This window comes from Pygocentrus nattereri, chromosome 21, assembly GCF_015220715.1.
Source record: "Pygocentrus nattereri isolate fPygNat1 chromosome 21, fPygNat1.pri, whole genome shotgun sequence".
NCBI lineage: Eukaryota > Metazoa > Chordata > Actinopteri > Characiformes > Serrasalmidae > Pygocentrus > Pygocentrus nattereri.
Window position 1 is genome coordinate 20,012,814 of NC_051231.1, and position 20,424 is coordinate 20,033,237.

General features: G+C 37.5%; 1 protein-coding gene across 5 annotated transcripts in view; it reads left to right on the top strand.

Annotated features, from left to right (window-relative positions):
• plekhg5a (pleckstrin homology domain containing, family G (with RhoGef domain) member 5a) overlaps positions 1-20,424 on the top strand; it is a 56,831-nt gene that overhangs the window by 16,405 nt on the left and 20,002 nt on the right. For 4 of the 5 annotated variants that reach the window (XM_017682905.2, XM_037532293.1, XM_037532292.1 and 1 more), the window contains exons 3-8: positions 13,413-13,554; positions 15,943-16,042; positions 16,872-16,932; positions 17,089-17,180; positions 17,607-17,743; positions 18,842-18,999. In XM_017682905.2, the coding sequence (XP_017538394.1) occupies positions 13,413-13,554; positions 15,943-16,042; positions 16,872-16,932; positions 17,089-17,180; positions 17,607-17,743; positions 18,842-18,999 (690 nt within the window). Of the gene's footprint in view, positions 1-6,294; positions 6,421-13,412; positions 13,555-15,942; positions 16,043-16,871; positions 16,933-17,088; positions 17,181-17,606; positions 17,744-18,841; positions 19,000-20,424 lie in introns of those variants that run through there. The other variant, XM_037532295.1, reaches the window with a different exon arrangement.

The following is a 20,424-nucleotide window of genomic DNA, read 5'->3' on the forward strand; positions in this document are numbered from 1 at the left end:
CAATAGCTGTAGCTCAGCAATTTAAACTGGAAACTTCACTTATACTAACTCTAAATAAGCACACAGACATAGGAATAGTCCAGTTTGAAGAGTTTAGATATTTTGACACAGGGCCAGAGCCAGTCCTGACCTCCATGGGGTCCTATGCAAAATTATGCAAAGGGGCCCTCCTACCTGACCCATGAGCCATGTGAACCATTTGCAATTACCACACAGTCACACCTGACACCCCAGTGCTCCCACAATAATCCTCCCTCCCTTAAAACAGCTTGCACCATATGTCGATCTAAGACTAATTAGAACTGACAGCAAGCCCATATATTGTCTGGTCTGGTCTCCACAGCAGTTGCTGCTGCAAAGTTTCAGTTCATGCATGCACATATGAACACATGTTTATGCACAATGCATTTATAGTTTCTGAGCTGCAGTTTGCAACACCTTGCAAGACAAAGTCAGACCAAGAGATGCGCTGTCTAGCTAGCTTTTATTTGTTAACTGTTACTATTATTTACTAACGTCAGAAGAGAGAAAACAAGTTTATGTTTAGCTGTTCCTGCAATTCACTTCCAAGGTGTATTTTTTTTCTTTTGCATGAACAGATTGATAGTTCCACTTCATCATCTCATCGAAGTTGTAAACAATAAGCAACTTTGACACGAGGAGGGGGCGAGGCCCTTGCATAATTTGTGGGGCCCTACTGCTTTTGCGTAGTGAGTGTACAGAGTTGACCAGCACTGCACAGGATTATAGTTCCTTATTAATTTCAGAAGGATTTTGCTAGTGTTCTGTAAACCTTGCCCAACCTTGCAGCAGTTGCTAGGTTGTGGATGGAGCAAAGATAGGTCAATCCAATTGAAATAACTAACTCCCATAAAAGGCCTTAGAGATGAGAAGAAGCTGTATGAAATTCCTGCCTACAGGCCCTAAGTTCTCCAGGAATCATATTTTTATAGATCAAAATCTGTGTTTATGTACTGGCACTGGAAATGATGTCCTGAGTAATATTGTTTGCCAGTGCTGGGACTTCACAGCTTTGTTATTTGAGCTAGTGACAGAGCGGACACTGGTGTGTTTGTGTAATCTTGAGAGAAGACACTAGTGTGTTTGTATCAGGTCGAGAAGAAGACACTGATGTGTTTGTTTGCAGTAGCTCTGTGGTTTCAGTGCTGGCACCGTGGCCCAGGATTGTGGTCGCTGAGACGCATTATTGGCAAATGACTCATCGACATGAATGATGACGATGATGAAAACAGTGGCTTCATAAACCAGCAGCAGGTTTGTACATTGCCAGCCTTCTTATGCAATGTTGTCACTTTTCAGATTTGTTTATTGAAAAATGTGATTTGTCTGAGTTTATGTAGACGCTCAAAAGTATTCAAGGTATGTGGATTGTCTCTGAAGAATGGTGCTATTATATAAAGATCTTCAGTCTGTGTTGGAGGCCTCAGATAGAATAAGCATTCATCAGAATTTCTGCCCTACGTCTGGCCTCTCTGTCAGCATATCCCTGCATTTAAGCAATTACTATAGTCAAGATATCAACAAGGAACACTTGCTTCTCTCTCTTTCTTTCCCCCTCTCTCTCTTTTATCTGCACATGTCCAAATACAGCTCTTTTCCCTTTCACATTTTCCTTTAAAGGAGTCCTGTGATGTCATCAGGCAGGAATTAAGACCCAAAGGGATGAACAAAGGGTGCTCGACACGTGACCCCTTGAAGTGTAATGTTACCATCATTTTCAGCCCTGTGCTGGACAGCCCAACATGTCTTTCCCCTGAGAGCCATGAAAACATTTTCGAGCCAACACCAATAAAATCAAAGCAACGTACAGAGACGTTGTGTAGATTTGCGTATTTCACACAGGCTACATCTGTATAGACTCAGAACAAGGTCTATCATGACAATGTAAATCACAACAATGTATATCATGATAAATGTATAAAATTATTGTAATGTACTAGTGCCTTATTATAATAATTAGTAGGACACCAGGAAGCTCCATATAAAATGTAAGAAATGTCAGATGCGTCTGAAGTGATTATTGGAGCTGTAGAAGACTCAAGAATTTATTTTATTTTAAAAGTGGAGATCAAATCTCAAGGCAGGTAACCTGATAAATTGAAAGTTGCAGTATATCGTTTATCATTTTAAACTTCTCATTCACAGAATTCACATATTGCATGAGTTATTATTAACACTTTTGAACCTTATTGTGTTTTAGATTTAACTTTACTGGAAGGCTTCTGTGCAGTGACTTTTTTCCCAGTAAAATATTTTGGAATTGTTCAAGAATTATGCAGGATGTGTTATTGTTCAGTAAAGTTTAGCTTTTTTAAAAAAAACTCTCTCTCCATTAATCCACAAAACAAAAAAAAATTCAGGAACTTTCCAGAAATCGAGTTCCTGAGTCTTAAAGATTGATTTGAGTCTTGAAGGTTGATTTAAGTCTTTATGTCTTTGTTTTTCCTGTCCAGAACCACTGTGAAATTTATGACACCTTAGCAAATTTATGACTATGTGTTTCCAAGAACTTACTGAGAAGGTACAATTTGACCTTCATGTCTGATCTCTCTGGGCAGGACATTCTTCACATGTCTGAATATTTGTGTCCATTCCATCATCAGGCCAGTGGGTTTTTATCAGGACTCAAACAATATGCTTTCTCACATTATTCTGTTCACTGACTCATAAAGCATCACACACCATTGCAGGGAAGACCCTGAGACGTGGCTAGAGGAAATTGTCATGGTGTAGAGAAGGGGCGAAAACAGGAAACGGGCATATGACTGTTGGAAATATCGCTCACAGGACACTGTAGCTGTCTGGCTGTTTGTTTGGCTTAGAATGGTGTCCTCTGGGGCATGTTTTAGCTGTGTCCTATGTTACATTGTTTCTCTTCAGTGGTATCATTCTGTTGGTCAGTTGGTTTCACCTCAGCAAAGCATCCTTTTTGTCAAATAGGGCTGTGTTCAAAATACAATATAACGATGTCATGTATTAAAATTTATCAGTACAGGAATTAATCATTTCCTTCCTCTTGTGATATGAAATATAGCTTGCTACATTGAAGGTACTGTATGATTGTATAGTATTTATGGTTTGCTGTTCTGTGTCATATTGAATGTTGTGAAGCTTGTATAATGATTATGATAATGTATTGTATTGTGAGGTTCTCCGCCATGTGTCAAATGAATCTCATTGTGACCTTTACAATGGCCCATAGAGAGCTAATGCAATATTGCTACATTAGGCTTATCAGAGATAGAGTTCACAAGTGTGAAATACCATTAAAAACACACACTCTTGAATTAGTAGGTTATTTAGAACCAAAACTTTTGGCATCAATAGTTCATATCGGCTTACCTTAAATGGTGAGGGAAGAAGGAAAGAGGGCTGGGGATAGCGTAATGTGCTGGATTTGGTGAGTAGAGTCAGTGCTCCTGCTTCAAAGCCTCAAGCGTTTTTTCACTGAGGATTTCCGGCCCCCCTGCAGATTTGTACACTGAGTCAAGGGCGTGTCGACAAAAAGAGTCAAAGACAATCATAAATCATATTGTGTTATACAGTAAATAATAGCAATACAATTTGCATTTACATATACTGTATGTAAGTACTGTCTCTACTACAACTACTACAAACAGGCTTTTCTTCTCTGATACTGATACCAGTGATGAAGCCCTGAGTATCGGCTGATATCAGAACAGTCGTGTTGTTTTTAACAGTAGGTTGGTTACATGTGGCTACTGTTGTTCTGTCATCTGATTTCCTTCACATTATGTTACACTCAGTGCATGAAATACCCTATGGTGTTTGCGGTATCCCATGTTGGCTGGCTACTCCAGCACTGCCTGGCTTCTAACTGTTTCACCAGAGCACTGCTGAAGCTAGCTTCTTCAATGTCAACAAAATGTTTGGTTTAGCAGTTCTTCTTTTGGAAATGTTTTTTTTTCTAGTCTTCACCACATTAGTTGAGACATCTTTTATCTTCGGTTTGAGAAATAAGTGACAATTCACTCTTTCATTTTCACAATTCAGATTTCCTGTAGCATATTGTAAAGTCTTTCCTAGGTATCTCAAGCATAGCTACAGTTGCTTGGCTATGAAAGACCATCTGGGTGAACTAATTTGCTGCAGTGACACCCTGAAGCAGACGATTGCTGCATCACTGATTAGTTAATTTGTAGGAGAAGCAGGCTAAACAATGACCTTTCAGTGAGTTTGCATTTGAGCTTCTGTTATTCCCTAATGGACAGTATAACATAATAATAAGTTTATTATCAGGGGACACCAAATGTTTTTGATTTTGAGACATTAAGTGGTTCCTAAAGAGTAACTAGGGTGGCCTGTCCTTACTGGTCCCCTGTACTTCACACTTTGGTTACACTACAGCCAATTTTGGGGTTTTTCAAGCTAGATTTGATACAAAATTAAGATTGATTTTTTTTTTTCCTGTGATGTGTGATCCAGCATTTTCTGCCATTATCTGCCGATACTAACAATGGGCATCTGTTCAGTACCATCACAAGTTAGAAATGTTTAACTTTTTTAACAAGTTCAGAGCACAGAGCTGAATTTGACATGTTTGTGGTGTTGATGTTGGCCTGCATGTGAATTATTACTGAAAGGCATGATTTCCTTTTAAGTTGAGCCAGTGTACTGTAAAACACAGCCAACAGTGCTGAGGTTATAATAAAGGCCGTAATTAATATTAGAGAGAGTTGTTTGTACGTGCAGCAGGTGGATTGAGGCATATTTCTGCAAACTGGAGATCAGGACATTCCTGTAAATTACACTTTTGTTCAAAGTTGCTCATAAGAGGGGGTGCATAGTGTTGTGTATTTGCTAAAAGTCAATATAATGATGGCAAAGAGAGGGAGAGAAGAGAAAGAAGTGTGTACATGTGTGTGTATGAGATTGGACATTTGTGTATGTATCTGTTCCGACTAAACAGTAGAGGAGGGTGTTACTATAATCATACTGTCATATAGGTGACCGTTGCATCTTCAGTGTCTGCTTAGTATCTACACACAGCAATTTTTTTCCACTTGATACATATGCAGGTTTACTTTCATGTCAGGACCTGGGGTCAGACATATGTAAAATATCTACATGTAATATACCATATCCCATGTGTAATACATACAGCATGTATGCAGTGTGTAAAAGTCAGAGACCGCCACTGCCAATAGCAGAATGGCTGTTAGTTACAAATGAACTTTTAAGTATCAGAAAAAGCAAGAACCAAATAATTACACTGTAAAATCAACTGAATGTAAAATGTAGTTGTCTCAGTGTCCAGCCATTGCTTTATTATAATTTCCACTCTTTTCAGTAAACATTTTCGGTTTCTTGCAATTTAGATAATCCAAAATTCCAGTTCTCTGTAATTTCTATATATTTTCCCTTTTTGGAAACTCCTGTTTTTTTTCCTTTCCTTTCCCCTTAATCACCAGTTTAACTGAAAATTGAGTAAACAAAGGTTCTCTTTAAAACAGTACTGTAATATCTTGTGAGCTAATTTGAGGAGCAAAATTTATTTTCAGATGTCTCCTGCATACACCTAGCCATCATTAGATTTGTTCAATTCCAGCACATTTGATTTAGCTTATTGAAATGTTTAACCAACCAAATGGTGGACGGTAATCAATAATCTGGACTGCCATGAAGCAATGTTTTAAATTGTTGAAAAGATGTTGAAAAACAGATGAACATCTTTTGAAACATAATTTTCTCATGTATCTAAAACTCTCGCATGTTGCTGTATATTATTAATGTCCAAAGAAAAACATTCAACAAAAATATTCTTTACTTTCAATTTAAGACCAAAAGATTTTATTTCATGCAATTTTGGATCATTTCTATTGGTCCAATCATAATGAAACACACAGTGTAAAGGTGAACTGCTGTGTTCAGATGGTGTAGAAAAGAAAAATGGAAAAAATGGAGATGCATGATCTTTGGACAGTGATGATATGTAAGTACCTGTAGGTAATACTGATCTGTCAAATATGTACTATATCTGTAACTATATTTGATGAGAAACCTAATTCTAAATTTAAACTCAGTAACCGAAAAGTTCGTTATTGATCCTGTTATTGTAGGTTAGCCTGTTTTTCTTTGCTTGTCTACACAGTCAGGACAATTTTGTCTTGAAAATGTTTGAAACAAAAATAGACTCACATACACACACATCCTGTAGAAGTCTGCAATGAAAAAGAAAGGAAGCCAGGAAAGGGGAAGAAGGGAGAGAGGGAGGGAACAAGCAAGCGGCAGAGAGTGAGAGAGAGGGGAGACCATTCAGAGAGTGAAGCTGCCCTCATATGCTTCTCCATTCTGTAAGCATTAATACGGACAACAGAGAGGTCGAAAATTCTAGGGAAACGCTCATACACACGCACACGCACGTGTCTGCAGCAGCAGGTGAGTGACATCAATGTGTTATGTGAGGTTTACCGCTCAGCTAAACTGTTCAGAATGCAGGGCTAAAATCTCTGAGGTGGTGCTATTCTTTCCACAGGCATGTGAAAGGTCTCTGAAGAGTGAGGAAAACAGGCAGGTTAAAGCAGATCCTCTGTTCTACAGCTGATTCTCTCTCTCTCACTTGCTCTCTTGCGCTCTCTCTCTTACTCTCTCTCACTCTAATAAAATGCTAGAGTTAAAGCTTATTGCGGCTTTGCAGTCTGCTAATGGCTTAAGCATCAGTTGGTCCAGGTTACAGCCATATTTAGCATTTAGCCTTTCTGAAACCTTTAAAAGAGTTTACAGATGTTTAGTTCTTTCTTTCTTTTTCTTTCTTTCTTTCTTTCTTTCTTTCTTTTTTTCTTTCTTTCTTTCTTTACTGTGTTGCTCTTTTTCCTATTTCTCTCTTCTTCCTTCCTGTGCTAAGCATAATTCCATCTGAGTTTGGAGGTTTTTGTGCTTTTTTTCTTTAGTGCAAGAGTCAAGATACATTGCCATGGTCATTATGGCTGAATTTGCTAGAGTAAGCATTCCAAGAAGAAGAGGAATTAAAATCTCCCCTTTGTGCATCCATTCGTCTGTGAGTTTGTACATGTGTTCGGACCATTCAAATCTGAGAAAAGGGCAACTGAGGCAACTTGATTTTTTTCCTCTTCTCTCCCCTCCCTCCCAGGCCCTTTTGTAAGTGGCTGCCCAAGGCGGTCACAAGTTGCTGTTATTAACATAACCGTACATTCTTGGTGGCCGGAGGTGTCATGTGGGACGGTGTTGGGGTAATGTGCTTGAAACTCGTCGCCCTATGTAGTTGACAAAAGGGCAAAAAGGAGCTCTACTATTTCGGGTTACATTTACCGTGCTGTTTGTTTGGAATTTGATAGGGCCTTGGAAATATTTTAAATTTGGAATTTGATAGGGCCTTTAAGATATTAGAAATGTGGAGTTCGATAAGGCCTTTCAGATATTTGAAATTTTTAGTTTGATATGGCCTTTGAGATATTTGAAATTGGGCTGACATAATTACTTTTTTAACTCTATTAAAATTTACCTTCTTGAATTGGCAGTGATTATTTGGCAGTGTGCTTGATGCATATTTTAAATTGTACTTCTACACCAATCATCAAAGTTTCACACAATATAAAGGAGTTCAAGCAAAGTACAAAGAGAAAAATAAAAATAAAAAAGTTAAAAAGATATGTTTATTTTTATCTTCATAGTTTGTCCTTTTCCAGTTATGTATTTTGGAATCTATGAAAGGCTCTTTGTTATTGTTCAGTTATAAGAACACTTTGGCCAAAGTATGACCATCACTATATCTGTTTTGAACATATCTACTTCTGTCCTGCAGTGGTGCTGAAGTAGTATCTAGAGCATTTTTTTTACATCTGGTTTAAGACACGGAACACTCTTGTCTGATGAAATATCTTAAAATTTGGAGAAACCTTTAAGAAATTTTGACTACTTTGATGTGGATATTTTGGGGTGAGCTGTTAGATTTTTTATTGATTTTTTTGCTAGTTGTTGAATACACAAGGAAACCAGATAACTAGCTTTTAATGAGCCAAAAATCTTATTGCAACCAAATAACTGTTGTAACTGACTTCAAGACATCATAACAATGGAGAGAATAGATTTCTTGAATGACCATAAAGACTTACAACAACAAGCTGAATGCAAAAGCCATCTAGATCCAGCTACTTTACCACAGTTTGGCACCTTTCGCAGGCCTAAAGGTCGAAAAATGTCTTTATTAGCTTATAGATCAGTGAATAGGCAAGCAGTATAGATTGTTTGAGCTATGCTGGGATTCCCAGTGGTTGTACATTGTATTTGCACAATGCATGCTGGTGATTTTAGTGAGAAAACATTGAACAAAAGCATTAAAAGGACAGATTCATGATTGCTGACAAATTACAATGTCAAATAATGTATTGTATGTAGACTGAGGTCAGAGTAGGCCTTTAAGACCATTTTGTTATTTGGGCTTTTTAAAAACTGTAATTACTTAGATAACCACTAAAATAATTATTAGATTCCTGGATTTCTAATATAATTCACAGTCATGGCCCTAATGTGAAGTAGAGGTGACATAAATACACTCTGGATCCTTTTTACGATGAGGGATTATTCTTCGCATTAAGAACTAATTCTAGCCCTATGTGGACTTTAGTAGGTTAGTGGGCCATGCATGCTTGCATGTTTGAAGTGTGACACGTTTGTCATGTCCGAGAAGTGATTAACCTGCACTGATGGCTGTGAAAGTAATTGAATCTTTACTGGGTCTTTTAGTGGCCTTAAAAGCAATAGGCAAGTCTGACATTTGACCTCTTTGACTCATGCTTGGGGCCTTGGTTGATTCCATGCCACTCTGCTTGCCATAATAGTTACGACATTTTACATCAACAGCACAACAAGAAGCAGTTAAGCAGCTAGAGCTGTGATGTTGTTTTTAGTTTGGACAGCATCTTTAAGTGATGTTGACCAGTGTTTTCCAGTACTGCGAACCTGCACTGTACATTTTGGGGTAGGGGTGGGCAGTACAGTGGTATTAGTTTAAAATGAAATCACCATATTCTTTTCTTAGTATGTTGTGGGTATTGTCAGGACTTCCAGAACACTGAACACCTGCATATATATAATGGAAAAAATGTATTTAGGTGAATTATAGAAAGCATATAAACAACCACAGCTAGTGTAGAGTAACTGCATAGTAACAAGTAACTTTTTGCTGGTGCATTTTGTCTGTTTCTGAATGTTCACAGATTGCAGAAAACTAAATATGATGGTATACATTGCGTATCATGAAAATTACTGCAGTGTTTTTGTTGTCACCATGTTGGGTCTTATTTTAAGGTTGCTCCTTAACACACCCACCTTGAATCAGCAGAGGAGTTTTGGGGTTGTAGAAAACACAAAAAACCTACAACACAGGGTCATTCAGAAACAGAGGTAGACCATGATAGAACTATGGTTGTCACGATACCAGAATTTTGAACTCTACACCAATATAAAGTATGCCATTATGATACTCGATTCCACAAAGATTCTATGGCAAAAAAAATGACAAAACACTAGTCCTCATCTAAAAAATATTTAATTTGTAACAGCTTAATTAACAGCTTTGTTTTTGAATTCAATCTTCTGTCAATCAAAAATTTTCAAATAGCATGTTCTGAAACAGGTTGAAGTGGCAATTTTTTATCAGTGCTGTGTCTGCCTACCTTACAACCACGATATGCAGTATTACTACTAGAAATATGAAGGGTTAGTTAGTTTAAAACTTATACTTAATGCTGTTTAATTCTTCCATATTTAAAACAAATTTGCCTCAGGTAAACTTGAAACAGTTAGCCATCTGTATAATGTGCATCACTGAACAGAATATAGCAACTGGTGAAATTCAAGAGTCGTAAGTAAAGTATTTTGCACATACCTCTTGGTGCATGCCATTCAGACCAAGCAGTAAAAAAATCCTGAAGCCTAAAATTGCATAAAATGGGTATATAACTGTTCATGCAGCTTAGTGCACAAAGCTGACATAAAAGACACCACTATTTAACACAGGAGCAGACTGTGTCAGTGGAATAACAATTTTTTAAAGATTAAAACAAATCAAACTCAAACATGAGTTATATCTTATGTTGTTTGTTTCTAGTAGCACACAGTAACATCCATTACTGACTATTCACCTCTATGTTATAGATATGCTTATGTAAATCCTTGCCCATGTGCAATTTAATTAATCTGTAGGTAGAAAATAACATAGCCTGTTAGCCTGTTTAAATAACGAATTGAAAAAAATATAGTATTGAATTGTCACTTTGTGTTATTCTTTTAATAAACACCAAACCTTTAATATGCACATGCAGCATTCTATGGAAAGCAAAAACGTGCTACAGACAGAAGGACAAAACCTGACATTCTATTTGAAGCAAGCCTCATTTCACAATGAGTAGGTCTCCTGGCATTGAAGGAAGGTTTCTGAAGCCAAACTGACCCTTACGTAAATAAGCACTAATGCTCTCTAAGTAAGAAAGCAAAGAAAAAACAGACAAAGGTAAGATTAAGTAACATTTTGGCTAGACCTCCTGTTTTATTGGCCTTTCTTATTTTGGCTTTTCCTCATATTCTACATATGTGCTTTGACTTCCTGTTCTTCCAGGACAGTGGAAGTGTTTCTCAAAGAAATGAAATCATGGCTCATACCCATCAGCACCTCGCTAGATTATTTATACTCTGTTAAACTCATTAATCAATCATTCTGATTATTTTTCATGCTATATTCTTTTTTTGACAGTGAGGATTAAGTAATCTCTCTGGTATCCACTCATTTTTTCCGAGTTGCTTTTCTTCTATTGTTTGTTGGGCCCGTCTGGACTTTGCCTTCTTCTTTTGTGAGGGACTGTTTTTCTCCCCAAAAGCCTGCAGTCAGTCGCTCCGTCACTCGATTTGAGTCCAGCAGACACATTTGTTTTGGCTCCTGCAGGAGGTTTGCTGTGTGTGTTTGTGTGTGCACAATCTTTTAGGAGATATTTTGAGCACATTTGGTCTGGAGCAGAAGCAGCATTCACTGCCCGCAGGTTGATGACTGTGTTAGATTTTAGTTTTTGTCACTTTTTCATCCTAATTTTGCCTGTCTTGTCTTTTGGTATGCCTCTATCTGACCTCTCCATTTACAGACCTGCTGATGAACAGTGCAGATGTAACTTGAACAGAATGTACATTTGTCAGTTATGGTATGCATTCTGTATGAAACATTAAACATTTTTGCAATTGAACCTAGAAATAAACAACGGACATGTTTAGAACTTTGAAAAGTTACAACTGCCATTAATAAAATGGAGACATACCGAATACTGATACATTCTTCAGTTCATGCAAATATTTAAAGAATTCTACTTCTCTCATGTTTTAGCTTGGACTGCTTTTTGAATGAAGCACAACACAGAGCAGCCAGTCAGAGCAAAGATTATTCACAGATATCAGTTTTATATGCAAAGTAAGAAAAACAATTAATAATTTGGAGGGATTAAAAGAGATTGATAAAAATGTATTATGAATATTTTTGTTATATAAAACCGCATAATTTTCATGAGGACATCTAAAGGCCTTTGGCCCCCTTTGGAGTCATTATTAATTATTATTTGAGTGTAAGGATTGATGTTTTATGTGTGTATGTTGTTTGTGAAAAATGTTTATTTCTGTATAATAGAGAAAAAGCAAAAAAAACAAACATCATTTAAGCCGCTTCTCCTTCTGGCTCATGGGGTGCTGGAGCCTATCCCAGCAGTCATTGGGCGGAAGGCAGGATAAACAACGGACAGGTTACCAGTCCATTGCAGAGCAGACAGACAGACACATTCTCTCATACCTAGGGGCAGTTTACCATGTCCAGTTGGTCTTTGGATGGAAACCAGAGTACTCATAGGAAACCCACGTAGACATGGGGAGAACATGCAAACTCCACACAGAAAGGACCCTGGTGACCCAGCCGGAGAATTGAACCCAGGCCCCACTTGCTGTGAGGCAACAGCGTTACCCATCATGCCACCCAAAAGCAGAAACAAATTTCCAGTATATTTTTCTAAAATACAAGTTAATACAATAAAGTATAAGAATGCAGGCTATGCTGTAGTTTACAGAATATGTCAGTTACAGAACACTGACCAGTTACAGTTTGCATTAAAAATAGATTCAAGAGAGTCTCACTAATGGTGTAGCTGTGGTTGAGAACATGCTATTCATCATGAATAACAAATGTTAATTCTGATGACAGCAGGAATCTGTAAAAGGAAAATTGTTTGTAGTGAAGGACAGCATGACTCAAAACTTTTGATAGCATTTTTATAACATATTTTGCCATATTGCCTACCACTGTTCTAGTATCTGCTGTCTTTTTTTCATAATGCCAGACATGAGCAAATGAGCAACACTGCATGCATAATATCCGCATCCGTTAGTTAAGGAGTGTTTATGTGAGTTAGCATCAGTTGCTACAGATGCAAAGCTCATCAAATGAACAATAGGAGGAAGTGCACTGAAAGGGTTTTATCTTTCTCGTTTGCTCTCTCTCTCTTTCTTTCACTTTCCGCTCTTTCAGTCCATGCTGCTACTGGGTTCATAAACTTTGATAAGAGTGCAGTGGAATGCACTGCCTGAAACTGTGAAACTATCAGAGGACGTTTCATTCAGCAGAACTTTGAAAGAACTTTGATAAATGGCTTAACCCCAGAATGTAAATTACCTATGATCTCTTTTACTACTTTTTACCCTATACAACATATTCTGTTTTGGACTAGGTTTTTATGTCTGAGGTACTTTCAGCAACAAAAGATGTAGTTTAATGTCATAAAAATAGAACTAGTTTCTCAATACTGGTGATGTGTAAAATTGTAATGCTAATGAGCTGTTGCACTCAGTAAGACACTATGCAAACTTTGTCAGTGATGTTTCCTGTCAGGATATCAGTGATCAAAATTATAATGGTTTTAAGTCAATTACAGTTTGCAGCTGTACAGAATGAAACAGTATGAAGTCCAATCTGGGGTGTAGTGCTGCAGGCAGCTGTGGGCTAGAGGTTAGGGAGCCAGCCTTGTGACTGGAAGGTTGCCGGTTTGACCCCCTGAACAGACAGTATGTTACTGAAGTGTCCTTGAGCAAGGTACCCAAGCCCAACTGCTCCCAGGGGGGTTGTGTATTCACTTGTGTGTATGTCATGTTTCACTGCACGGATGTGTTAAAATGTGGAGGTGAAATTTCCCCATTGTGGGAATAATCACTTGACTGAAATTATCATACATCATTATCAGAGTTAATAAAATTTGGTAGAATTGTTTTGGGATTTTGTGCTGGATTTGGCTGGAATGTCAACTGAAACCAGTAACAATCTCCTGTTATAGTTCAATGGCATTTGTGTATTAAAAGTATGTATTAAGACTTGTCTGTGTCTCTCGCAGGTGTGTCACCATCCTCTGTGTCAGGAATTAAGGGACAACAGCCCACTGCACCTCTGTGAGTCATGTGACTCACGCAGCCACCCAGTTGCTGGTGGCAACATGCACTTTGATAGGCATCCGCGCTTTGACCTGCAACCTCAAGGTATGTAACAATAAGAGTATTTTAAGACTTCCAAGCCCATCAGTAAAATGAATAAAAAAACTTTAGTTTCTTCATTGATTACATATTTGACAGTCACATATGCCAAGTCTTGCATCAGATGACCTTTAAAACATCAGCTAATCCGAAAGTTTCCTAATGTACATAGGGCCTGACTTCTATGAAAAGTCTGTGACTGATACCAATAGGCCCAGCCAAGGGGTGACATAATCAGATATTGGCGATGATTGACAGTTAATGATGCTTGAAGGCAAACATTACCATGTTGGGAAAGAGGACTGACCTAGAAAGAGAACTGAACTAGAGAGAGGAATAATTTCATGTTAAACAGTTTTCTAAATAATATTAATTATGTTCATGTGTGGTATTGCATATTTTCTTTCTTTTTTAATGTTTATATGGTGGATTATTAAGGGGCATTAAAGAGCTGTACATTTTACTGCAGGAAAAATCTAAGCATTGTCTGTATAGATTAAGCAGTAAAATTATAAAAAAATAATGCTTCATATAAGCATCTACACCTTAATTACAAAACACCACCACTATAACATCAGTAAACATGTTGTTTTTTTCAATATGTAAAACATATGGATGGCTTTGGGACTTGCTCATTAACTTGTGCACATGTGTCAAGGGGAACGCTTAGCATGTGAGTCTCTAGGGACATAGGGGGGGTATTTTAAATTAGGGCCACTGAAACTGTAAGCATCATATACACAACATGAACAGTGGCATCATGCAGAATCATTTGCCTTTAAAAAAATGAGAATTTATGTAGAAGGTGGCAAGAGACAACAAAATGCACATATAACAGACACATAAAATCACTGCGACCTGCCTGTTCTATCTGCTTGCATTGTAGACATGCTCTTTCGTTCTAGAGTTGAGCAGTGTCAACATATTGTTGATATGTGGTGTGGCAACTGATTGTATCACATCCATAGATTTAACATTCATAAAAGCATCAAGTGTGCCATTTAAAGAGTAGGAACAGCAATGAACCAACAGCAGTAGGAGCTTATGAATGCATGTGTTTTTAGTGACAGCTTTTCCAATGAGAAGTGAAATAGTTTTCAAAAATATTTAGTTGCTCAGTATTTTATTATTTAGTGTGTGATTTCATTAAAGATTTTCATTCAATCAGTTCCATAAGAAAAAGAAACATATAAGCTAACAATAACTTAGAAAGTACCTCCAAGCTGCACAATATATGTGTTTGTGGGTGATATAATAAATTATCTCTAATTAACAAGAACATCGTTGTGCTTATTACAACCCCATTTCCAAAAAAGTGCAAAATGTAAATAAAATGTTACAAAATAGTTGGGATCAGGGCATGTTTACCAGTGTGTTTCATCACCTATTCTTTTAACAACACTCTGTAAGCTTTTGGGAACTGAGGAGTTTTGAGGAATTTTGCTGTAGTTTTGAAAGTGAAATGTTTCCCCATTCTGGTTTGATATAGGATTTCAGCTGCTCATCAGTTCAGGGACTCATTCGTCATATTTTTCATTTCATAACCCAAATGTTTTCAGTGGTGACAAGTCAGGACTGCAAGCAGATCAATTTAGCACCTGTTAATACAGACCAGTGCTGTTGTAATACATGCAGAATGTGGTTTGACATTGTCCTGCTGAAATAATCAAGGCCTTCCCTGAAAAAGATGTCATCTGGATGGCAGCATATGTTGCCAAAACTTGTATTTCCGCACCCCTGTACCATCATGAATATAGGCTTTTGAACTGTAGACTGATAACAAGCTGAGTGGTCTTTTGCCCAGGTCTTTTGTTGTCATCAAATTCAAAATGGGCAAATATTTTTCAAAAAACCATAACATTTTTAAGGTTCAACATTTGATATGTTTTCTTTGTACTATTTTCAATCAAATATAAGGTTTATATGATTTACACATTATAGCGTTTTTATTTACATTTTGCACACTGTCCCAACTTTTTTGGAAATGGGGTTGAGCTATTTTGGATCTACTTCATGTTATTTGATTTTGAGTATTATTTTACTTTTATCTGCATATTGCTGCTATCAGAAGAAAACCTTGTATCTCCATTTTTCAGTTTTTCACATGATTTGAAAATGCCTGTTGTTTCTTACACTGTGTGTAAATTTCATCGACTTGGAAAAAAGTCTGGTTCCATTGACTTGCATTAAAAGTAAAGCAGTTTTTCCTTCTCCTGTAAAGTTGTCATTTTGCAGATACAATGTTTTCTTCTGTTCATAGAAACTAAAGGTTCAAAAGTCATAAAAATTAGCCTAATTTACCACCAGGGAGTGTGAGGTTTGTGTGGATAAAGTTAAATCAGAGCAGCCTATGGAAGGATGTTAGTTTTGTCCCTTTTCCTGTCCCAACGGTAGGTTCCATCCTGGCTCGCAACGTATCCACTCGCTCCTGTCCCCCCCGCACTGGCCCCCCCTCTGACCTGGAGGAGGGGGAAGAAATGGGCTGTGATTTGGGGTCAGTTCTTTTTTATTAATTTCTCCATCCTGCCATCTGTTTACCACTCTTAGGGGCTTTACTGGTGAAATGAAAGCGGATGTTCCAGTACTTTCCAGTGGTGTCATATGAGAGCCTTTCTGGGTTTAGTTGCCTTTTCTTCTTGAAGTAATGGTTCACAGGGAAAATCAAATTTACACCATTTCCCACTTCTTAAACATAGACAAACAGTCAAGACGTGTTTGTTGTCAGCAATGTGCTTATTTATTATTGCACTGAAGCTACAAGGCAAATAGTCCTCAAGTAATATAAATTTGTCCCCCAAGATTTTGAAATAGAACTTCTGTTATATGTCTTTCAGCTCCATTGCAAAACTAAAGAAACAAACCTCAAAAAACAAATGTGTCTTGGTTGACTTACCATGTATAGTAATTTATACTTGATATTTTTGGTTAACCATTCCATTAATAGATTAACTAAATTATTTCTAAAAAATGGAAAATGAAAGCCAGAGGGTCTGTTTTTCTAGGTGTGGTCTTAAACCTAATCTTGGACTAAAACATGTTGTATGAAAACTCCAAATTAGCAAAGAAACAATCAAAATATGCTAAAAGTGTCAACTAAATCAATACTAAGACCAGTCATAAATGAACTTCTGGTTCACTGCATTTGTGTGAAATTAGACTATACTGAGAATTGTTCATCATTGTGAGACTGATTGTGTATAAGCTGTTCACAGAATTTTAATAATTGTATAAAAGTCATGGTCTTCTGTATTCATTGCAAATATGACTTGGCAGAATGCAAGAAACTTTTTGCTCATCAAATTAATACTGTTTGTGTTCTCCAGGGATCGCAAGAGTGGCCCTATAAAACTAGTGAAAAAGAAAGCAAGAAGGCGATACACAGATGTGAGTAAAGAACATTTTAATTTATGTCAAGTAAGGAAATCACAAACATTTTAAGCTGACAATTGACAAGAGCATCTTTATCTAGCTCTCAAAGATGGTAAATCTGTTGCCTCAGAAATGAAGCTGTAACATTGCTCTCTTTGTCGCCCTCTGCAGGACCCCAGTAAAGAGTGCTTCACTCTAAAGTTCGACTTAAACATGGACACAGGCATGGAAATAGTGCCAGCAGTAAAAAAGAAGACATTAAGGTGATTCTAGTTCATTCAACAGACCTAATGTTGGAAACAATGTGTCATCCACATGTGATGTCAGTTTATAGCTGTGTAAATGATCACATTCATAAGAAGACTAGATAGATAAAAATAGAGAATACAAATAAATCCACACATAAAAGTTCAAGAGAAATAAAATGCACGTTAAAGGGGCATTCCACCAATTTTTCTATTTTTTTTTGCATAATTAGGCCAAAACATTTTTGCATAATTAGGCCAAAACAAAGAAAGTGAAAAAAAATCAATTGAATTCCATTTCTTTTGCTTTATTCATCACAAAAGTTTAATTAAATGTAGCTGCTGTTAAAATATTTTGACATTAGATCAGTTACTACAGATCTACCTGACACTGAGATCTGGTATAAAGAGTGTGACTAATGCCTGTTGTGCTGTATGTTACAGGGAGGTTCTGGGCACGGTATTTGAGAGGAAAGGGATAGAACTGTCTCGTGTCAATCTGTTTCTGGACCAGTCTAACACTCCTCTCTCACTGGGCTTCGAGGCCTACCGCTTTGGGGGTCACTACCTTCGAGTACGAGGTGAGAGAGCATCCAGTTTCTTTGTAGCACATCTAAAGAACACTGATGATAATGTCTAACTCAAAACTTAGACTTTTTGATGTTTCTTGCATTTAGCATATGGAAATGAAGAACATTTTTAGCCCCCACCCCCCTGTTGAGTACCGTTCTCTGGGATGACTAATACATTATTTTGAGAACATAAGCAGCTTCTTTGTTTGATAAGTATATTTGGATCTCTGCAGTGCACTTGTGGCCTTGCTGTAGAATGAATTTCTTCCAGAGGGTATTACATGATGCATTAAAGTTTATTCATACTTATCAGCATTCATTATCCCTTCAATCAAAAACACATCACTGTAGCTCCACCTTGCTTGATACATGTTTGTAGACAAGGTTCAAAAAGTCTTTCATTGCTTGGGAGGCATAAATACTGCCTTCTCTTCCTTCCATAGATCTGAAATGTAGTAATTTAGGGGTTAGTGGTCTACCAGGTCTTGCGCAATTGTTAGGATTCCCATTTTTCTGTTTCTTTCCTGATACTTAAAAAAATTATGGCCATTTTCACTGGAAATTGAACAGTGATGAAAGTATTGTGTTTGACATTTGTGCAGTACTGTATATACTTATATGCTTGTAAGTTTGAACATCCCAGCCAAATTTCATTTTCTTGATTTTCTAAGTGAATAGAAATATACAAATCCTCAGTATATTTTTAATGGACAATTGCCGTTTATTTGCTACATTCGATATGAAAAAATGAAGGAAAATTTTTTTTTCTAATATAAGAAATGTTGGGAAATATACACACACATACACACACACACACACACACACACAGTCGTTCTATGTACCAAAAGAGTCAAGGCCAGTTATGCTCTCAGTGGTTAAAGGATCAAACTCTGCTGGTGGTGCCACTTGCAAGTGCTTAATGGAATTTTTTCATTTGGGTAGTCAAATTTTATAATGATAATGATGGTTAGTAATTACAGCCATGCTACAAAACAAGTTTCGTAAAGGTATTTTAACTAATTAGGGTCCACTAAAGACTTTTGATGAAAACCATACAGGAAAGATAGCATTAAGTGTACTGCTGTGTGTGCTTGTGTGTGTGTTCAGCACGTCCGGGAGAGGAGCTGAGGGTGGAGAGGGGGGTGAAGGACCCTCGCTCTCTCAGTCTTCCTATCATGAGGCCAAGCAGTCACAGTGCCTCCACTGATCGTGTGGAGCATTGCTCTCTGGGACGACGAGAGGCAGCGGATCTGCTTGTAAGTTTGGTAAGTTTCTTTTTCCCTTTCTTTTTCTATCGTTCTCCTTTTTGTCCTCCATTTTCTCCCAGAGGGCCAGCTTTTATGCAACACAGCTAGCACCGGAAACCCTCAGGGCAAATGTGTCATTTGTGGTATTTCTAATATTCCAGTACTCTACAGCATGCACACGTCTTCCCAAATGCCTCATCGTCAACAACCCAAAAAAAATCAGGGAATGTACATTACTCTTATTAAATTTCACTGCTTGTGTTGACATGTACCCCCACCATCAATTTTGCTAGGAACTTAGAAAGATGAGCAGGAACTTCCATGGAAAATATCACAGCCAAGCAGATATCATCAGAATGAATGGAGCAGGTCACTGTTTGCTGTAGTGTTATTCCTATATATCCTCAAAAAATGTCTTCTTCAGCATTCTTTAGCAAACTCACTGTTTATTTTTGCATGGTTAAAAGGTTCATCGCCATGATGGCAAATCTGTGGAAACAAAAAGGGTGTTGTTACAATTCAAAGAAAGATTTTGGTACTCTATGTAGTAAAAAAAATGCTGCCATTTGTGTATCATATGATTTTGTAGTGATATCCAGATTGTATGAAATCATTACGCTCTCCAGTATATGTTAAATTACACAGGTTGGTGGTCCTGGTCTTTGGGTTATATGTACAGCTTACCCCAAAATATCCAACCCCAGAACGTTTGGCTGAAGCCAGTACAGGAGCCCCTGAAAGATGACCTTTCTTGCTCATGACATTAAATCTCTGTGCTGTAAAGCAGGGATGGCCAATCTGCAAAGGACTGGAGTGGCTGCTAGTTTTATGTCCAAAGATTCAGGGGCACACCTGATTCCATTCGTTTAATCAGTTGGTCTCAGTCTTCAACAACTGATCATGCATACTTATGCTTTGTTGGAATGAAAACCTGTAGCCATACTGGCCCTTTGCGGACAAGATTGGACACACCTGCTCTATTAGCATCTTTTTGTTTACCTGTAGCCATACTGGCCCTTTGCAGACAAGATTGGACACACCTGCTCTAATTATTAGCATCTTTTTGTTTATCCGATGAGTTCAAGAACTCTGAGTCATTTTCCATGAATGGTGTGATTCCCATTAACAAAATAAATGGTGCAGCACTTGGTATACTGTATGAGAAGTAGTGTATGTAAAACCTCAACCAGAAATGTTTTTGGGTTTTGATTCTTTAAAAATATGAACATGGAAATCCTTCCTGTTACTCAGCGTTCACATGAACACATTCCTGCTTAGGAAATGAAACTCAAACTGGAAATATTCTTTTGCAGGATATGGTAGAACAAAGATGGTAACAGAGAGCACGTGGGTTCATCCTCTGGACTAAAGCTATGGTGATTCATCTCCTGAAGCTTGTACAGCAATGTAAATTTAAACGCTAGCTTTTCAGAGAAACATTTT